At 61.2% G+C, this 17,890-nt stretch overlaps 2 protein-coding genes and 1 long non-coding RNA gene across 7 annotated transcripts in view; 2 read left to right on the forward strand and 1 right to left on the reverse strand.

The window, feature by feature from the left end:
* Nucleotides 1-343: 343 nt before the first annotated feature.
* Nucleotides 344-7,253, reverse strand: SPIRE2 (spire type actin nucleation factor 2). Its single transcript, XM_064387162.1, has 15 exons — nucleotides 6,955-7,253; nucleotides 4,126-4,163; nucleotides 3,606-3,965; nucleotides 3,275-3,355; nucleotides 3,033-3,197; nucleotides 2,867-2,953; nucleotides 2,655-2,763; nucleotides 2,411-2,580; nucleotides 2,180-2,330; nucleotides 1,933-2,066; nucleotides 1,562-1,696; nucleotides 1,420-1,487; nucleotides 1,282-1,309; nucleotides 991-1,106; nucleotides 344-910 (listed from the first exon to the last, which is right to left on the reverse strand). The coding sequence occupies exons 1-15, from the start codon at nucleotides 7,166-7,168 to the stop codon at nucleotides 694-696; spliced, it is 2,073 nt and encodes a 690-aa protein (XP_064243232.1). The 5' UTR covers nucleotides 7,169-7,253; the 3' UTR covers nucleotides 344-693.
* A 130-nt stretch (nucleotides 7,254-7,383) lies between these two features.
* On the forward strand, nucleotides 7,384-9,751 carry LOC135279710 (uncharacterized). Its single transcript, XR_010346919.1, has 2 exons — nucleotides 7,384-7,563; nucleotides 8,829-9,751. It is a non-coding gene; the product is annotated as an uncharacterized LOC135279710 (long non-coding RNA).
* A 1,924-nt stretch (nucleotides 9,752-11,675) lies between these two features.
* The window catches only part of FANCA (FA complementation group A), a 33,527-nt gene continuing 27,312 nt past the window's right edge, over nucleotides 11,676-17,890 (forward strand). For 2 of the 5 annotated variants that reach the window (XM_064386457.1, XM_064386460.1), the window contains exons 1-7: nucleotides 11,676-11,773; nucleotides 12,803-12,912; nucleotides 13,769-13,841; nucleotides 14,001-14,143; nucleotides 14,446-14,541; nucleotides 16,176-16,249; nucleotides 17,186-17,301. In XM_064386457.1, coding sequence (XP_064242527.1) covers nucleotides 11,734-11,773; nucleotides 12,803-12,912; nucleotides 13,769-13,841; nucleotides 14,001-14,143; nucleotides 14,446-14,541; nucleotides 16,176-16,249; nucleotides 17,186-17,301 — 652 coding nt within the window. In that variant the 5' untranslated portion in view covers nucleotides 11,676-11,733. The remainder of the gene's footprint in view (nucleotides 11,774-12,802; nucleotides 12,913-13,768; nucleotides 13,842-14,000; nucleotides 14,144-14,445; nucleotides 14,542-16,175; nucleotides 16,250-17,185; nucleotides 17,302-17,890) is intronic. The other 3 variants (XM_064386458.1, XM_064386462.1, XM_064386459.1) reach the window with 2 other exon arrangements.

Raw genomic sequence — 17,890 nt, forward strand, 5'->3', positions numbered from 1 at the left:
TAAGCAGGCCACGCCCCTTCCGCGCCGCGATCTTTGTCGCGCTCCGCGCGTGAAATGTGTCCCGGAGCGGGGACACGGGACACGGGGCACGGGGACACGGCTGGGGACCGGGGGGCGGGCTGGGCTGGGCCCGCGGCTGGGAGCGCGCGGGAGCGGGGCGTGGGAACGGGGAGCGGGGTGTTCCCGCGGTGCGGTGCGGGGTCACGGGTGGGCACAGCCCGGGGGCAGGAGGGATGGCGGTGGGAGATGCGCACGCTGAAACCGACTGCCCCCATCCCCGCTCCCCTCACAGCCCGCAGCACCCTCACCCCGCTCCCCAGGCACTCAGGAGCAGCCACGCGGCCCCAGGGCAGCCCAGCGGGTTTATTGTGGAGGGGACGTACAGAGCAGCCATGCCAGCCCAGGGCACCGCGCACCCCGGCACGGCCAGGGCTTGGCACAGAAGCGGGGCCGGGGGGCGAACGCGGGTGTCCCGCAGCAGGATCCATCCCCCGAGAGCCGCCCCGCAGCGGGACCCGCCCTCCCGGGGGCTGCGGGCGTCCCGCAGCAGGACCCATCCCCTCGGTGGCGGGGACAGCGCGCACGGCTCCTTTCGCCCCTCGGTCCATAAGGTATATAAATATAGAAGCTGTGGTATCCATCCTATGTATATATGTACATCGGGGCGCTGCGGCGGGCTGAGCGGCGGCCCCGTCACGGGAGCCACGCGTCGCTGTAGAGGGAGCGCGCCTTGGCGCGGCGCCGGGCCGCGGCGCTGGCGTGGAGCACGGCCACGCTGCGCCGGCTGGAGCTCACCACGTCCGTCACGAAGCCCGCGCAGTCGGAGCACACGTCGCGCAGCACCGAGCCCTGGGCGTAGATGTGGGGGAATTCCTCCTCCACCCGGCGCCAGCACGGCCCCGAGAGCGAGCTGCGGCACAGGGCACCCCGTCAGCCCCCGCCGCGGAGGAGGAGGAGGACGAGGGGAGGGGAGGAAGGCTCGGCACTCACTGGAAGGGCTCCCTCCGGCGCAGCGGCGGGGCTTTGGGCAGCAGCGAGCCTGGCAGGCTCTCGAAGCCCAGCGCGTAGACGGGGATGTGAGCCAGCTTCTTGGAAGGCATCTTCATCTGCGGGATGCGGGAGTCAGGGCGGGGTGGGACAGGGACAGGGATGGGGATGGCTCAGAGATAGGTGCAGTGACAAGGCGTGACAGGAGTGGAGTGGGACGGGGCAGGGACAGGGAGAAGATGGGGCACGAGAGGGGCAGGGACACAGTGGCACTGCCCAGAGCCTGTCCCTTACCTTCAGACTGCAGGAGCTACAGACAGACCTGGGGACACAGAGAGAGGTGGGTGAGAGGGCCCATTGTGGGGACCCTGCTGCTGCCCTCCCAGCCCCGTGACACGGCACAGCATTGGCACAGCATGGCACGGTGCTCACCGCTTGCAGAAGAAACACGACGTGGGCCAGGAGAAAAGAGGAAACTTGGCCCTGCAGCAGCAGCAGACCTGTGGGCAGAGCAAGGTGAGCTGGGTGGGGACACGTGGCCCCCAGTCCCTCCAGCCCCCGTCCCCACTCCCACCTTGCCCCTGCGCAGGCTGCTGTACAGCTCCTTGCTCTGCAGGAACTTCTCCATCTCAGCCTTGACCAGCACCCTGCGCACGTTGATCATCTCCTCCACAGTCAGGGCCAGGCTCTCCACAGGGTGGCTGAACTCCTGTGGGACAGGGGGGATGTCACACTGCACTGTGGCAGAGGGCATGATCCAGAGCACTCCTGTGCCAGGGCAGAGCCTCTGAACATGGTCAGAGCATCCCTGGCACAGGCAGAGTATCTCTGGCACTAGGACCCCCAGCCACCATGTGTCCTCGAGCCAGGCTGCCATGTGCCCACGGTCATGTTTGCCTGGTGTCCCCAGCCCCAGTGCTCCCAGCTGGTGTCCCCAGAACCCACCAGCCAGAGGTGCTTGGAGCTGCTGGCAGGGGCAGCGCTGGATCCATCCTCTGGCCTCTCCTCCACGGCGCCGAGGGCAGCCCGGGGCAGTGCTGGGCCATCTGGCAGCGGGTGGCAGCTGGCAGGGACAGAGCCTGCAGGGAGGGACAGGGAGGCCGTGGCAAGGACGTGTTGCTTGGTGCCACCACCGCTGCCAGGCATGGCACAGACCCCCTGGAGGCAGGCTCATGGGGACCCCCGGCAGTACCTGAGCGGGGCCGGGGCTCGGGCTGCAGTGGCTCTGGGTCCCGGGGCACAGCCTGGTCACCCCCCAGCTGGCTCTGCAGCTGTGCCAGGTCCTGCTCCGAGAAGGAGCGATCCCGCTTCAGCGGCACCTCCGTGGCCGGAGAGTCCTCGTCCTGCAAGGCCATGGGCACCGTGGCACCAAGGGCACCCCGGCACCCCCCAGGTGTCCCCACCTCTGCAGGCTCTGCCTTGCCTCGGAGAGGTTCATCTCCTCCATCTCGGCCAGGGTGGGCGCCTTGAGCAGGACGCGTGGCCGTGGGCGCGCGGGCACGGCGCTGGCCGGGCACCGGGACAGCTCGAGGCAGGAGCTGGAGCTCAGGCGGCCGGCGCAGGCGTGGGGGATGCAGGGCAAGGAGCTGTACCCTGCGGAGGGACAGGCTGAGTGCCGCGGGGATGGGCACACAGGTGACAGCACAGCGGGGAGGGGACACCGGTACCTTTCTGCTCCACGGGCCGGAGCTTCCGCTCCTGCCTGATCTCCTCCAGGATCTTCTCGTGGAGCGTCCTCTGCTTCTGGGGCAGCGGCCGCAGCCGCCGCTCTGATGCCTGTGGGATGCACAGGTGGGACCTCAGGTGTGGCTCAGGAATAGCACCCATGGGAGCCACCAACACTGTCATGCCAGGGAGGTGGCCCAGTGCTGGCACTCACCTGCTTCAGCGGGGGCCGGGAGCGGATGAAGTCCAGTATGAGCTCGTGGGCATCTTTCTTCACCCGGGGGGGGATGTCTCCATCCACCTGGGGAGGGCAGGGGTCAGTGCCAGGCTGGAGAGTGGCAGGATGGAGGGTGAGGGGCTGGCACGGTGGCCACGCTCACCATGACCTTGCGCAGTTTGTAGTTGCGGGCACGGATGTCCTGCATGAGCATCTCGAAGGGCGTGAGCTGGTACTCGGTGGGCAGAGGGTTGAACTGCTTCTCCTGCACCTTCTTCAGCTTCACACCGTGCCGCAGCTCCCGCATCAGCTGCACCCACAGCCGGGCCTGGGGGGACACACGGGCACGGGGTGAGCACCCCCCCCCTGCCCAGCTCTGCCCCCTGCCCGGCCACGCTGCCATACCCAGTCTGTGTTGCGCAGGTTGCCCAGCTCTGCCGCCGGCCGCTCCTCCTCTTCCTCATCCTCCTTCAGCTTCTGCAGCAGCTGTTGAGGCACAGGGTGCTGTCACCTTGTCCTGGTGGCACTGAAGGTCCAGCCAGGACTGTGCCAAGGGACTGCAGCACTGAGGTGCACCCCAATTCCTGATTCCCAGCAGTCTGGGAGAGGCTGCACGGCCAAGCACCAGCAGCCCTGGCTGGGATGGGCAGAGGGGGCACTGCAGCCTCCCCAGCCCCTTGTCACTGCAGGCGGCTTCCTGGGCAGGGCAGCGGTGCCAGCGGGCACCCTTGCTCACCTCCTTGGCGTCGCGGATCTTGGCGAGGAAGGCCATGAGCTCCACGGTCTCGGCGAAGAGGGCGCGGCACACAGCCTGGTAGTGCGCGGGGGCGCCGGCGGGGTCGGCCAGGCGGGCGGCGCAGCAGCGCATGGCCTGGCCGAAGGTGCGCACGGAGCGGGGCGGCCCCTCGCCGCCCTCCTCCTCCTCATCCTGCCCGCCATAGCCCTCGTCGGCCGTGGCGCAGCCGCTGTCCTCGGAGTCGCTGTTGGTCATCAGGTCGATGAGCTGCTCCAGGCGCGGGCTCAGCTCCCGCTCCTCGTTCTCGTCCAGCCCCCAGTCCAGCGCCCGGTACACGGCAAAGCCCAGCGACTGCACCATCTGCGGGGGACAGCGCCCTGGCACCAGCTGTCCCCGGCCCCTCCTTGGTGCTGGGTCCCGTCCCAGGACCCGTGACCCCCGGGCGAGGGGGGCAGGCGGCCGTGCCCAGCCCGCAGCGGGCTGCGGTGGCACACGGGGCAGGTCACCGGCCCCCACGTACCTGGGCTTCGGCAGAGGGCGTCAGCAGCGCGGGCAGGTCTGGGGGAGGAGGGCAGAGTCAGCACCGGTACCCACGGCCCCGTGCTGAGTACCCCACCCTGCATCACCCAGGGATGTGGTACCCACCCACTCCGGCCTGGGGCGCCCACCCTGAGCTGCTCACACCCCCTGCTGCTCCTCCCCTGGCTCATCCTGTGCTCTCCTGGTCCCAGGCACGGCTCCAAGGGACAGTGGGCACCTGCACGTTGAGCCCTGCTATCACACAGTGCTGGCACAGCCTCCCAAAGGGCACATGGAGGGGGCACAAGCACCCATGTACCCCTCACAGCGAGGGTTGGAGGGAGCTGAGAGCTCTGTGTGCATGAGGAGACACCCCCTGCACCCCTGTGGGATGTGGGCACTGGCAGTGTGGACACCAGGAGGGTGGGTACAGCAGCACAGGCACCAGCAGTGTGGGGACTGGCAGCCCCAGCTGGAGCATGGCACACACGGGGAGCCCAGGACACGCTTGTGGGCAGCTTGAGCCCTCCTGGCAGCTGCAGGAAAAGGAACACAAGTGGCCTCTGCAGTGTCCCCAGGGCTCCCGGCTCCGCTTCCCTCTTTAGCTCTGCATTGAGCTGATCAATGCGGCAGCCACCAGGATGTGCCAGTCGTGTGCCAGCCGTGTGCAAGCCAGGAATGGACAGCAAAGGCAGCGCGAGTGGTGGCCCTGCCATGGTACCACACACAAACCCATCAAAAAACCCTGTCCTGGACTGTGCCTGGCTCCCACTGCAGCACCAGCCCCTGGGATGCCACCTGGTGAGTCCCAGCAGCTCCTGCCAGTCAGTGGGGCATAGCTGAGGGGGGAATTCCTGTAGGATGGGGGACTGGAGCGGTTCCAGAGGGTGCTGTTGGCTCACCCAGCCCGGGTCCAGCCCTGTGCCCTGGCAGAGCTGCACTGCCACCTGCAGTGGCACCCAGAGGCACCCGGAGCCCTCCCAGCCCCAGGCTTCACTGTGAAGGTTTGCAGGTTCATCCCTGGGGAGACGGCTCAGGCTGGCACAGAAGCAAGCCGGGAGCAGGAGGTGGCACAGTGGCACTGGCAGGTGACACCAGCTCCAGCCCTGCGGTGGCTCAGGGAGGGCGTGGGGCCATCCCATGCAGGACCAGTGGAGCCGGTGTGGCCACGCCGTGCCCGGCTGCCACGGGCACGTGCCGTGCCTGTGCGTGTCCCTGCCCTGGGCAGGGAGCCACCTGATGCTCCCCGGCGTCTGCTCAGCCACCAGCACCGAGGACACAGGGTGACCCCGCCGTGTCCTGCCAGTGCGGTGACACCAGGCGCCATCCCCGGTAGCCTCGCTGTGGGGCGAGACGGGTGGAGGCGCCGGCCGTGCTCCAAGGGCTCCTGGTGGCGTCCTGCCACCCAGTGTGACTGCTGGCAGCCAGCCTGGTGACACCCGGAACCGTCACAGCCATAGCCGGCAGTGCGAGCCACCTGTGGAAGGATGGCTGGGAGGGCAAAGGTCAGGGATGGGGCTGGCCCGTGTGCCACTCCCGGGGCCTGGAGCGGGGGACAAGGTTCCCTGCGGTGCAGAGGAGGTGACGGGTGCAGTGGATGTGCCGTGTGGGTGTCTGTCCATCTGTCCTTGCTGTGTGTCCTGCAGCCCGTGGAGGGTGCCAGGACCACGCAAACACCCACACCTGGCTCCAGCCTCCCTGGGCCACCCAGTGCTAGTGACCTTGTTGGTGCCAGTGCCAATACCAGTGCCACACCAGTCCCAGACCCCCAGTCCCCCCTCCCCCAGGCCCCAGGGCACCCCTGGCACCGATACCGGCAGTGCTGGTGCCCGTCCCCTTGCCAGGGCTGGGGCTCGGGGCTCTCCCTCGTCCCTGCCGCTGCCACCTTCCTGCTCCCCAGTGCTGGGACCGGCCCTTTCCCCTGTCCTCACAGTCCTCCGGTGACCCCTGCACTGCTCCCCTGCTGCCGGTGCCTCGATGCCTGCTCCCCTCTCCGGTGCCACTTCTGCCCATCTGCCGCTCCGGTACCGGTTCTTCCCCGCCGGGGCCTCTGCGGTGCCCCCCCGCTGCTGATACCCCCGGTCCCTCCGCGTCCCCGACGCCGGTGCAGCACCCCCTGCCGGTGCCGGTAAGTCCCGGTGCCGGTAAGTCCCAGGTCCCCGCTCTTTGTGCTGGTAAGTCCCGGTGCCCCGGGTGCCGGTGCCGAGGAGTCCCGGCGGCAGTCAGCACCGTAGGCTGCTCCCGGTGCCAGCAAGCACCGGTGCGGGCAAATCCCAGCGCCTCGCTCCGTGCACCGGCAAGCCCGGTGCCGGTAAGTCCCTATATCCAGGGTCCCGGTGCTAGTTAGCCCTGGTCCCGGTAAGCTCTGGTGCCCCCGTGCCGGTAAGCCCCAGTTTCCCGTTCCTTGAGCTGCTAAGCTCGGGAGCAGGAAAGCCCCGGTGCCGGACCCCAGTGCCGGTAATCCCCGGTGCCCCTCTCCCGGTGCCCGGCTCCCGCCGCCGGTGAGCCCCGGTGCCCCGCTCCCAGCGTCGGTAAGCTCCGGTAAGCCCCAGCGTCCCGGTGTCCCGGGTGTCGGTGCCGGTAAGCCCCGCTAAACCCCGGTAAACCCCGGTGCTCCGCTCCCGCGGTGCCGATAATTCCCAGTACCGGCAAACCCCGGCGCCCCGCTCCCGCTGCCTGTACGCCCCGGTGCCCCCCGGTAAGCCCCAGCAAGTCCCGGTGCCCGTAAGCCCCGGTAAACCCCGGTAAGCCCCGCTTGGCGGTGCCGTCCCGTGCCCCCCCCGCGCGGGCGCCGCCCGCTCCCGCCCCCCCCGGCGGCGGCGGCCCTCACCGTGCGGCGGGGCGGGCAGGCGGAGGGAGCCGTCGGCGCGGAGGCGGATGTCGGCGGTGCGGAGCGGCGCGGGGGCCACGGGGGCGGCGGCGGCGGCGCGGCAGCCCTGGAAGCAGAGCGCCCAGGCCTGCTCCTCGTTCAGCGGCTGCTCGTAGCACTTCAGCACCTCCTCCAGGGACAGCTCCCGCGGCGGCCCCGCGCCCGCCCGCGCCATCGCCCCATCCCGCACCGCCGAGCGCGGGCGGGGCGCGCCGGGCGGGGGAGGCGGGGCGGGGCCAAGCGGGGACACGCCCCGGCAGGCCACGCCCACGTCTGCTCACCACCCGCACCGCTGGGCGCGCGGAGGGGGAGGAGCCACGAAGGGGAGGGGCGGGGCGACGAGAGAGGCTCCGCCCCCCGCGCCAACACCGGCACCGGTACCGGCACCGGCCCCGCCGCAGGCGCGCGCCGGGAGGGGCTGCGGCGGCGCCGGGGGCACCGGGCGGCTCGGGACGGTACCGTACAGTAACGGTACGGCGGGGCACGGCACGGCACGGCGCGGCGAGCTCGGTAGGGTCTGGCACGGCACGGTATGGCACGGTGTGGCGCGGAACGTTACAGCACGGCTCGGTGCGGTGTGACATGACTCGTATTGTTTGGCACGGCTTGGGGCAGAATGGGATGGGGCAGCAGCGTGTGGCATGGTGCAGTACGGTGTGGCTCAGAATGGCACAGCTTGGCATGGCACGGCGCAGCTCGGCTCCGCATGGCTCAGCAGGGTACATCAGAGCTCAGTGCCATGGCACGGCTCGGCACGGCATAGCTCAGAATAGCACAAAACAGCTCGGTACTGATGGCATGGCACGGCACAGCATGGGACAGCACAGCTCGGCAGTGTGGCACGGCGCAGCACAGCTCGGCACAGTTGGCATGGCACAGCACAGCTCGGCAGTGTGGCACGGCACAGCATGGCTCAGCACAGTGTGGCACGGCACAGCACAGCTCAGTACAGTGTGGCACGGCACAGCACGGCTCAGCACAGTGTGGCACGGCTCAGCACAGTGTGGCACGGCTCAGCACAGTGTGGCACGGCACAGCACAGCTCAGTACAGTGTGGCACGGCACAGCACAGCTCGGCAGTGTGGCACGGCACAGCACAGCTCAGTACAGTGTGGCACAGCACAGCACAGCTCGGCACAGTTGGCACGGCACAGCACAGCTCGGCCCGCCCAGGCTGCGGGGCTGGGAGCCGGGAGCGGCCGCACTGGGTTAGCTGGGTGCAGGGTGCAGGGTTCAGGGCACACAGCTGGGCACAGGCAGGATTGTGGGGCAGGTGATGGGGACAGTGCCCACGGGTGCGGAGCAGTGCTGGTGACACCCCGGGGGACACGAGACCCCCTGTGCCCCAGGAGGAGCAGGGTGGCCCTGGAGCATGGCTCAGCCCCTGGCCTGTGCCCATTGAGCCATGTGTGGGGCAGCACATCAGGGACACGATGGCCTTGGCACCAGGGTCACCTGGGGACACACGAGCAGGAATCAGGGCAGGAGCACGGGATGCCAGTGCCCACGGGGACTCCTGACACGAGGTACCTGCCTTGTGGGGTGCTGGGGGGCCCTGGGGCACTCGGCTGGGATGAGGAGCTGGCACAGGGAAGGGGCCAGGTGGGACAGGAGAACTTCCTGGAGGGAAGGACAAGAGCTTCAGGTGCCAGAGTGTGGTTGGGCACGGCCAGAAGCAGCAGGAGCTGGGTGAAGGTGCCAGGATGAGCTGGAGTCTCTAGGGAGACAATGCCCCATGGGAATATGGTGTGGGGTTGGCATCCCACAGCCACAGGGAAGGCTGACACGAGAGCAGGATCACCTTTGGGCACCAGCTGGTCCCTTCAGACACACAGGCAGGGCAGGATTGTCCTGACAGAGCAGAAAGGACAGCCAGTGCCTGGGAAAGGTCAGAGGGAGCAAATGAACACTCTTCATGATGAGCTTCGCATTTCCATGATGGAAGGAGAATAAAAGCCTGGCTCAGCTCCATTAACCGATGAGCATGAACTGGGATCAATCCCAGAGCTGTGCTGGCAGGGCTGGCACAGGGACAGAGCTGCCACACCGCTGCTCTCCTGTCCCACACGGCCAAAGAGCTGCTCCAGGCCTGGAGATGTCTGTCAGAGAGCCTGGCATGGAGCAGAAAAGCCCTTCAGCGCCCATCCCAGAGAACATGAACAGTGCCAGCTCCATCTTTGGGGAAGAAAGTGGGATAGTGGAGCTGGGATACTGGGAAACACAGCCCCGTGTGGTGCCCTGGGGTTGGGGAAGGGCAGAAGGGATACGGGTGATCCGAGGTGTCCGTGCCTGTCTGGGAAGGCTCAGATGCACCGCGGCAGGGTGGCACCCTGCTGCAGGGACTGAGGGGCACGGTGCCAGCTGCATCTCCAGCCGGATCCGTGCGGGATCCTGCCCAGCCGCAGCGCCCGGAGCGCTCCTGGCCGCCGTGCCGACATCTGCCTCTGCACTGAGAGCTTTGGATGCCCGGTTTGCCCTGGGATCAGCCGCTTTGGAGCCTCTTTGGGGCCGGGAACAAGGCCGTGCCGTGCCGTGCCGTGCCGTGCCAGCTTTCCAGCGCCTCCGGACACAGCCGGGGCGGCACCGTCGGGGATGGGAGCGGGAGGACGTGCGGCGTTTGAAGGAAAAGCCACCCTGCAGGATTCATGGGAAGGCATTTGCATGATAAAGCACGGAGCCCTTTGCTTTGGGTAAATCTGTAATTAATACTGAATCGTTGTGTAATTAAAAGCTACCGGCATGGAAAACTCAAACAGAAGCCAAGCGTGTGTGTGGATGAGGGAAATAGAATCAAAGCCAAAAGAAATAGGGGGAGAAGAAAGATGAAGTGCTTGGGAAATGGTGTCAGAGCGCTATGGGAGGGTTGGAATTCCTGGCTCCTGCAGTGTGGAAGCAGGATAAGGTGGGGAGCTGGCATGGAGAGCAGGCAGAGCCCTTCCCCAGCCACCTGCAGCAGGGCTGTGCCCGTTTCCTCGTGGATAATCCATTCCCGTGGGTCTCAGCTCTCATTAAAAAAGATAAAAATCCTTACAAAGCCACAGGAACCTGTGGGGTGGATGTGCCTCTCCTGCTTTCCCTCCATGCTGCAATAAACTGGGAACCTGGAAGGAGGGAGCATTTTACTGGGCAGTTTGCTGCTGCTGTGTGCTGGCCTCGGATATGGCCAGAGTTTGAGGGTGCACACTGAGAGACACCGTGGGGACATTTGTGACCAGCCTAGAGGCATTTTAAACACCTTTGGGGACCTCATGGGGACCTTGGGGACACCATGAGGACCTCAAGGTCACCCTTGGAAACTCCCTGAAGAGCTTGAAGGCATTGCAAGGACCTTGGGAACACCCTTGGGGACCTGGGAATGAACTCTGGGAGCACTCTGGAGAGCTGAGCTCCCAGCCAGATGCCTGCTGGGGCCAGTCGTGATGGGGGATCCCAAAATCTGGGGCTGACACATTGCAGATGGCACTGGGGGTTAAGGTGACTCAGGAATGTGGCCTGGCTAGGGTTCCCAGACTCGGTGGCATCCCATGGCACTGCCCAGGTTGGATCAGTGCTGGATCTACTGGCACTGCCGGGAAGTTCTCCCGGCATCATGTGCTGCTGACTCACACCCAGCACTGCAATAAACCATCCACGGCCAGCCCAGCAGGAGCTGCTTCCTGGTGCTGGACACACCCCGGGGACTTCATCCTTCCATAGGGAATCACTGCTCCTCCAAGCCATGGTGGCCAACGGCAGCGGCTCATCGTCATGAAGGATGAGATCTGAGGGAAAAATCCCTCTGGGAATTCTGCTCTGTGAAACTTTGTGGCCACTCAGGACCTAAAGAGATCTGAGGAAAAAGAAGAGGAGGGGTTTTGGACAAGGGATGGAGTGCCAGGACACGGGGAATGGCTTCCCATTGCCAGAGGGCAGGGATGGATGGGATATGGGGAAGGAATTCCTGGCTGGGAGGGTGGGCAGGCCCTGGCACAGTGCCCAGAGCAGCTGTGGCTGCCCCGGGATCCCTGGCAGTGCCCAAGGCCAGGCTGGACAGGGCTGGGAGCACCTGGGACAGTGGGAGGTGTCCCTGCCATGGCAGAGTGGGATGGGATGGGCTTTAAGGTCCCTTGCAGCACAAGCCACTCCCTTCCAATCCATTATTCCAATTATTATCACAATTCCATTATTTATTCTCCCAGCAATCCGGTGATTCATCTCTTCGGGAATTCCAGCCGCTCTTGTTCCCTTCCCTGGGTGGGATCAGGGTCAGCAGCATCCTCACGGCTCAGAACTGGCATGACCCGAGCTCCTCACGGTGCCCACACACCGCGAGCTCACAGCGGGGCGGGGCGGGTCCCTCACGGTGCCCTCACGGTGCCCTCACGGTGCCCACACCCTGCACAGCGGGGCGGGGCGGGTCCCTCACGGTGCCCTCACGGTGCCCTCACGGTGCCCTCACGGTGCCCACACCCTGCACAGCGGGGCGGAGCGGCTCTCCTCACCGCGCCCACCGCCCGTGTTTCCCCACGCCCGCCGTGTCCCGCTCCCGCCGCCCTTCCCAACATGGCAGCGCCCGCCTCAGCCACCACAGAGAGGGCGGCAGGGGGCGGGGCCACGCCGCGCTCCTAACCAATGGGCAGAGGCGGTGGGGTGGGCGCGGCGCGGCAGCTTCTCCGCACCAACCAATAGGCGAGGCGGGCTCGGCCGGCGGCAGCCAATGGCGGCGCGGGCCGGCGCGGCGGGAAGCGGCGGCCCGCGGTGATGGCGGGCGCGGGCGGGAGGAGCTGGCGGGACCTGCTCGGTACGTGCGGGCTGAGGCGGGCCCGGGGACAGCGCAGCGGCCGGGGGGCGTGAATGTCGCCTCTGCCTTCCTACACCCCTTCTCTCTCCCTGCACACACCCCTCCCTCTGCCCCCGTGTCGCGCTTCATGCATCCCGCTCTGCTTTACTCAAAGCCGCCGTGCCCCGGTGCACATCTGCCCTCATACTCCCCCCAGTGCCTGCCCTCACGGCCCCTGTGCCCCGGGACACAATATTTGTCCTTGTACACCCCTTTCTCTGCCCTCATGGCCCCCATGTCCGGGTACACAACATCTGCCTTCATACATTTCCTCTCCCTGCCCTCATGGCCCCTATGTCCGGGTACACAATATCTGCCCTCATACTCCCCCCAGTGCCTGCCCTCACGGCCCCTGTGCCCCGGGACACCATATTTGCCCTCGTACACCCCTTTCTCTGCCCTCATGGCCCCCATGTCCGAGTACACAATATTTGCCCTTGTACACCCCTTTCCCTGCCATCAAAGCCCCGGTGCCCTTTACACCACATCTGCCCTCATACACCCCTTTCCCTGCCATCAAAGCCGCCGTGCCCAGGTACACAACATCTGCCCTCGTACATTTCCTCTCCCTGCCCTCACAGCCCCCGTGCCTGGGTACAAATATCTGCCCTCATATACTCCTCTCCCTGCCATCAAAGCCGCGGTACCCCAGCACACAATATCTGCCCTCATACACACCCCAATCCCTGCCCTCATGGCCCCTGTGCCCGGGTACACAATATCTGCCCTCGTACACCCCTCTCCCTGCCCTCATGACCCCTGTGCCCCAGGACACAACATCTGCCCTCGTACATTTCCTCTCCCTGCCATCAAAGCCTCCTTACCCCGGTGCACATCTGCCCTCGTACACCCCTCTCACCCCTCTCCCTGCCCTCACGGCCCCGTGAGTTTTCCTCACACGCCGCTGCGGCCTCACCCTCAGCAGCAGGAGCAGGAGGTGGTTTTGGGGTGTCCTGGGACCACGCTGCTCAACGAACCCAAACTTCCCAGCAGGGAGAGCCAGGAAGAGGAGAAGCCCGTTCGGGAGCGGAGCGGAGCTCCAGGGAGCGGCTCTGCGGCTGCTGGACCAGCACCAGAACCTGGCTGACCTCCTCCTGGAGGTGGGGACGGGGCATTCAGGGCTCCCGGCCCGGCTGGGGCAGTGGCACAGCCCAGCTGGGGCTGGTGCCACCGGCTGTGGAGTCCCTGTCCCAGGAACACAGTGTGACACGGGAGGTGGGGAGAAAGACCAGCAGTGGAGGAGTGAGATGAAGCTGGAAGCTCTGTGTTGCACAAATGGGATTGTTTGCCCTTCTCCATCAATGTTTTACAGACTAAAAATGGTTAAGCATAGTTTGGGTTTGGGACAATGGGAAATCCAGCACATTTTCCTTTGAGAAAAGGAACTGGCTTCTTGTGAATCCAGGGAAGACAATTCAGAAGAGACCTGGCTTTTCTCTGAATTACCAACCACGTCTGGCTGACATGACTGTCCTCATGACAGCCTTCTCTAGATCCACTGCTGTGATTTAGCTTCATTCTCCCTCTCCTCACACACTGATTTTGCAGATAATGCAAATATCTCCCATAGTTCAGGATCTGTCTTTCTCTGGAGAATATTTCCCTTTATAAAAAGAAAAAGGGGATTTAACTAGAAAATGATCCAACATTTGGACATGTTTCATCAAATATTTATGGCCACATGGCTTCACAGAAAGATAAGGATTATAGAATTCTGCTCCTGGTGCTGCTGCTGAGCTGTTTGGTCTCTGGGGATGAGGAACTTTGACCTTCATCTCCTTTTTGTGCATAAACTGACAATAACTAAACACACATCTCTTGTAAGGTGAAATCTGTGCTTTTCCCACGTGGGAGCTTCACGTTAATTTCACTTCAGTTGCTCCAGCAGTGCAGGGATAGCTTTGTAAATGTGTGTGACAGGCATCTAAGGGTTTTAAGGTTTTATTTGGTTTCCAGGTAGGAGATTCAGCCCAGCCAGATGTGCAGGATGGGGCAGAGCACCAGGGAGTGTCACCAGAGTCATTTATAGGTGAGCATCTACCAGGCCAGATGTGCCTGGGGGGAAGAGCCCTTCCTCAATACTGAATTTTTGCCTTTATGTGCAACCCCAGTTCTACTTCCTTTTCCTTGTTCTGTTGTTTCTTGCTTGCCTGGCGATGACAGTCTTGTGCTTTGCTGTTTTGTTCAGTGTCTGTTCTGCAGGAGCAGGCCTCAAAGCTGGGTGTGCCCACAGCAACCTTGGCAGCCAAAAATGCCATTGCCAACGTGGAGCGGATCTGCCAGGATTCTGCCAGCCCCTCGAGGGTCCCGCTGCTGAACTCTGACCAGAGAGTAAGGGCAAAGCTTTATCTTTAATTCAACAACAGAACAGCACTGTTAGGTTTCACTTTAAGCCCAGTTTATCTGCTCTGGTTAAGCCCCAAACACGAGTGGACAGTTATTCACTGAGGTGCTTGATTTGCTTGCACAAGTACAAGATAAATAAGAAGAGAAGTTTAGGCCTTTCCCCTGAATTCCCTCCATCACTTGACCCTTTAAAAAGCAGCAAACAGGGCAAAACAACAGGTTGCTTTTCTGAGAGTGTGTTATTCACAAATGGAATTATTTCTGCTTCATTTCCGGGGTGATGCCAGAAGAGGTTGACCTGCTTGCTTCAGACTGTGAAGGGTTTGCTGGCAAACAACATGTTCTGTCGCTCCCTCTTCTGCCAGGAAATGTGGAAAATGAAGGTGAGAACTCATGGAGAAACACTGTGGTGTCACACACCATGAGGGTTCATCCATGGGATGTGGCATCTCTGCATTCCTGAGAATGGCTGGTTTTCCTGACCTCCCAAAAGCACGAGCTGAATGACACTTGGTGGGGTTTTTTTGGTTGTTCTGATTATTTCAGAGCAAGTTCAGTGGGAACTTCCTTGTCTCTGCAGTGGGATTTGCTTTTTCAACTCGGTCGAGGTTTGGAACTATTTGAATTATTGGAAACTGCCACAAAAGATCATTGACAGCACTGTGGTGATTTTGGGGTCCAGTGCAGGAACTCCCAGCTGGCTGGGGGGTGACAGTCCCAGAGCCCTTCACGTGCTTTGCCAGCAATATTCCAAGTGTCTTTGGCGTCCTGGCTCTCCGCTTTGTTTACCTGGGAATGGTGACAAGACAGAGTGAGGTCACAGAGAAAGAAAGCAGCTAGCAGATAACAGCTTGTGCTGCCTGACAAATGGGACGTCTTGATTTCATCTGGGTGTATTTTGTGGAGACAGGTGGTGCTGTGAGTGGAGTCGAGGGCTTTCTGTGAGTGGGAGGGTTCTGATTCCTCACTGCTCTCGTGGGGAAGGAGGAAAGGCTGATCTGCCCAGATAAAAGCCCTGCTCTGGTCTCAGATATCCTCTGCTGAGCTGAAAATAGAACCTGTGTGTTTCACAGGCTGATTAGGATCTCCTGGTCCTGGGGCAGACGTGGGGATAAGGGAGAGATAGCTGTAACTGGGGGTGTTACAGTAAGAATTAGGCTGTGAAGACAAAGTGTGTGGGCGAGTTTGGGGTCAGGCTGTGAGGCAGCTGCTGCTCATGGCAGAAAGCTCCTGGGGCTTTGGCTTTGCCCTGTGCCCAAGGCTCCCAAATGCCTCTTCATTCTCAAGGTTTTGTGGGGGTGTTGGTTCTGCCTGGAATGATCAGAAGCTGCTGCAGCTGCACCTTTCCCCTGCCAGCTGCATCCTGCAGTGCAGTTTTGCTGGCTCAGGACTCCCCTGGACATGCTGTTCTGGGCAGGAGCTGGAAGGGATGTTACAGGGCAGCAAGGTGATCCACACAGGAGTGATCCCTGGTGCTTGGTGCAGATTTTTATTCATTTTTCCTTTGTGCCCATCAGCCTTTCTGCCTGGATGATTGCAGAGTCTCTCCCTGTAGTGTCCTGCAATCCCAGCTCTGTTGGGACATGGACTTGAGAGTGGCAACCTTGTTCCACAGGGACTAATAAACAGTTAACAGACTAAAAGACAATTCTCTAATCTGGATCTGGATCTGCATTAGCAAAACCTGAAACTCAGTCGTGTTACCTGTTTCCTGGGATATCCCTGCTCCTTTATATCTACAGAATCAGCATTATTCCAGAGGGGAAAAATGAATATATTAATTACTTGTCCACGAAAATTTAAAGTTCTGATGTGTCTACAACCCTAAACCTCCCAAAATTTCTAGGAAATATAATTTTTCATCACCAGGTATTTTCTGAGTTGTCAATTTTAAATTTTAACAACTGCTGGATGGTTAGAATAAACAGAATTCAGCTTTATTTCTCACATATCATGTGCAATAGCCAAATGTGAAGTGCCCAGAGCAGGCTGTGACCTGCTGGTGACATCTCCTTAGGAGCCCCTGGTGCTGGAGGCCGTGTGGCACCTGCACAGCAGTGACATCGTGGGCCTGGCAGAGCTGCTGGAGAGGTGAGCAGGGCTCTGGGGGGCTGCAGATGCAGCTGATCCCCTGAAGCCTATTAAACTTAATCAGGGATTAGTCATGGGTATTCTGGACTGAGGATATGGTCAGGTGCTGGCAAGGGAGCAGATTAGCAGATTTAGGAGCTGCTCTGGGGTTGGGGTTACTCTGGGGTAATTAGCCCAGTTTAGTGCAGTGGCTCCTTGGCACCAACTGGACTTGAGAAGAAGTCTTGCTCTGCAGAAGGTGGGTGTGCCATCTTCACAAGATCTCACACTTTTCTGGTCTGGCAGAGTTAATCTCCAGAGAATTGTTAGTCTAAGAATTTTGGTTTTTTGTTTTTTTCCTCCCAACAAGTGTCCAAGACCAAGTTGGGCAGGGCTTGCAGCAACCTGCTCCAGTGAAAGGTGTCCCTGCCTAAGCAGGGGGTGAAACAAGATGAACGTTAAGGTCTCTTTGAAGGATTATTCCATGATACAGAGCTAACAACACCCATTTGTGAAGTTCCAGGTTGTCTCTTTATTGTGTCCCAGTGATTTTCTAGGCTTCTGATATTGGTTCACTTGTCTGTTCACAATGAAAGCAATTTAAGGGAACCAAAGCCATAGACTGAGGATTTAATTTCTTTTTTGAAGCATTTTTATCTGAGTGTCTTAGAAATTGGAACTGAAATTCTTCTAGCAGAGTTTTCTCAATGGAAACTTTCACGTCAGGGATGAGGTAACACTTGGATGCACAATTTCAGCCACATTTTTCCTTTGCATGTGTGTGTTGTGGGACCTTTTTATAAAGCAAATAATATAAAAAGCAACCGTTTGTAAAGCAAATGTTCTGATCCAAATTAAATAAATGAAGTGGCACATTTAGGGCAGAGTGCACAGGTGGGGACAGCCCAGCCTTACAGAAAGCAGGAGGGGTTGAACTGAAGGTGATTTGTGTTGCAGGAGCCCAGCAGGCCCAGCAGCAGTGGAGTGGCTCTGCAGCAGCCTCTGTGGCCTCTGTGAGCAGGCTGGGGACACCTCCTGTGGGGACACGGAGCTGGCACAGAGAATTCTCTCAGGCAAGGCCCTGGGCTGGGTGCAGGGCAGAACCTCACAGGTGGAACAACACAAACTTTGTGTTTCCTTACCTCATTTCTCTGGGGAATATATTTTTTATATGTTTGGCAAATTTAGCAAACTTTTTCCCTTTAAAAAATGTTTGGTTTGAATTTTTCCATCCCTTGGAGTTATGGTAACTCAAGAAAGTGTAGTTGTGAGGGGCATGGTTCAGGGGTGATACACTGGCACTGTGACACTGCAAAGTCCCAGAGAGATTTTGGGCCAGAAATATTTCAGAGTTCCATTCCCCCCCTGTCCATTTTATATTATTTATTTTCTTAGTTTAGTTAGGAAAAAATCCCTCCAGTGTCTGAGTGTGGACCATGCAGCTGATCAAGTACAGCCCCTCTGAGTTCTGCAGAGGCCGTGGAGCATAACTGCAAATTCTTTGGACTTTATAATCCTTGAGGTTCTGGATTCTTTTTCCTGGGAATAATTCTACTCCAGGACAGTGAATGATTGCTCTGAGTGGAGGCTTTCCAGAGGCTGTGGGGACGGGTGGGAGGGGAAGGAGCAGGTGGCCTGTGTGCAAAGGGGATGCTGGAACAC

Source organism: Passer domesticus, chromosome 12, assembly GCF_036417665.1.
Source record: "Passer domesticus isolate bPasDom1 chromosome 12, bPasDom1.hap1, whole genome shotgun sequence".
Lineage (NCBI taxonomy): Eukaryota > Metazoa > Chordata > Aves > Passeriformes > Passeridae > Passer > Passer domesticus.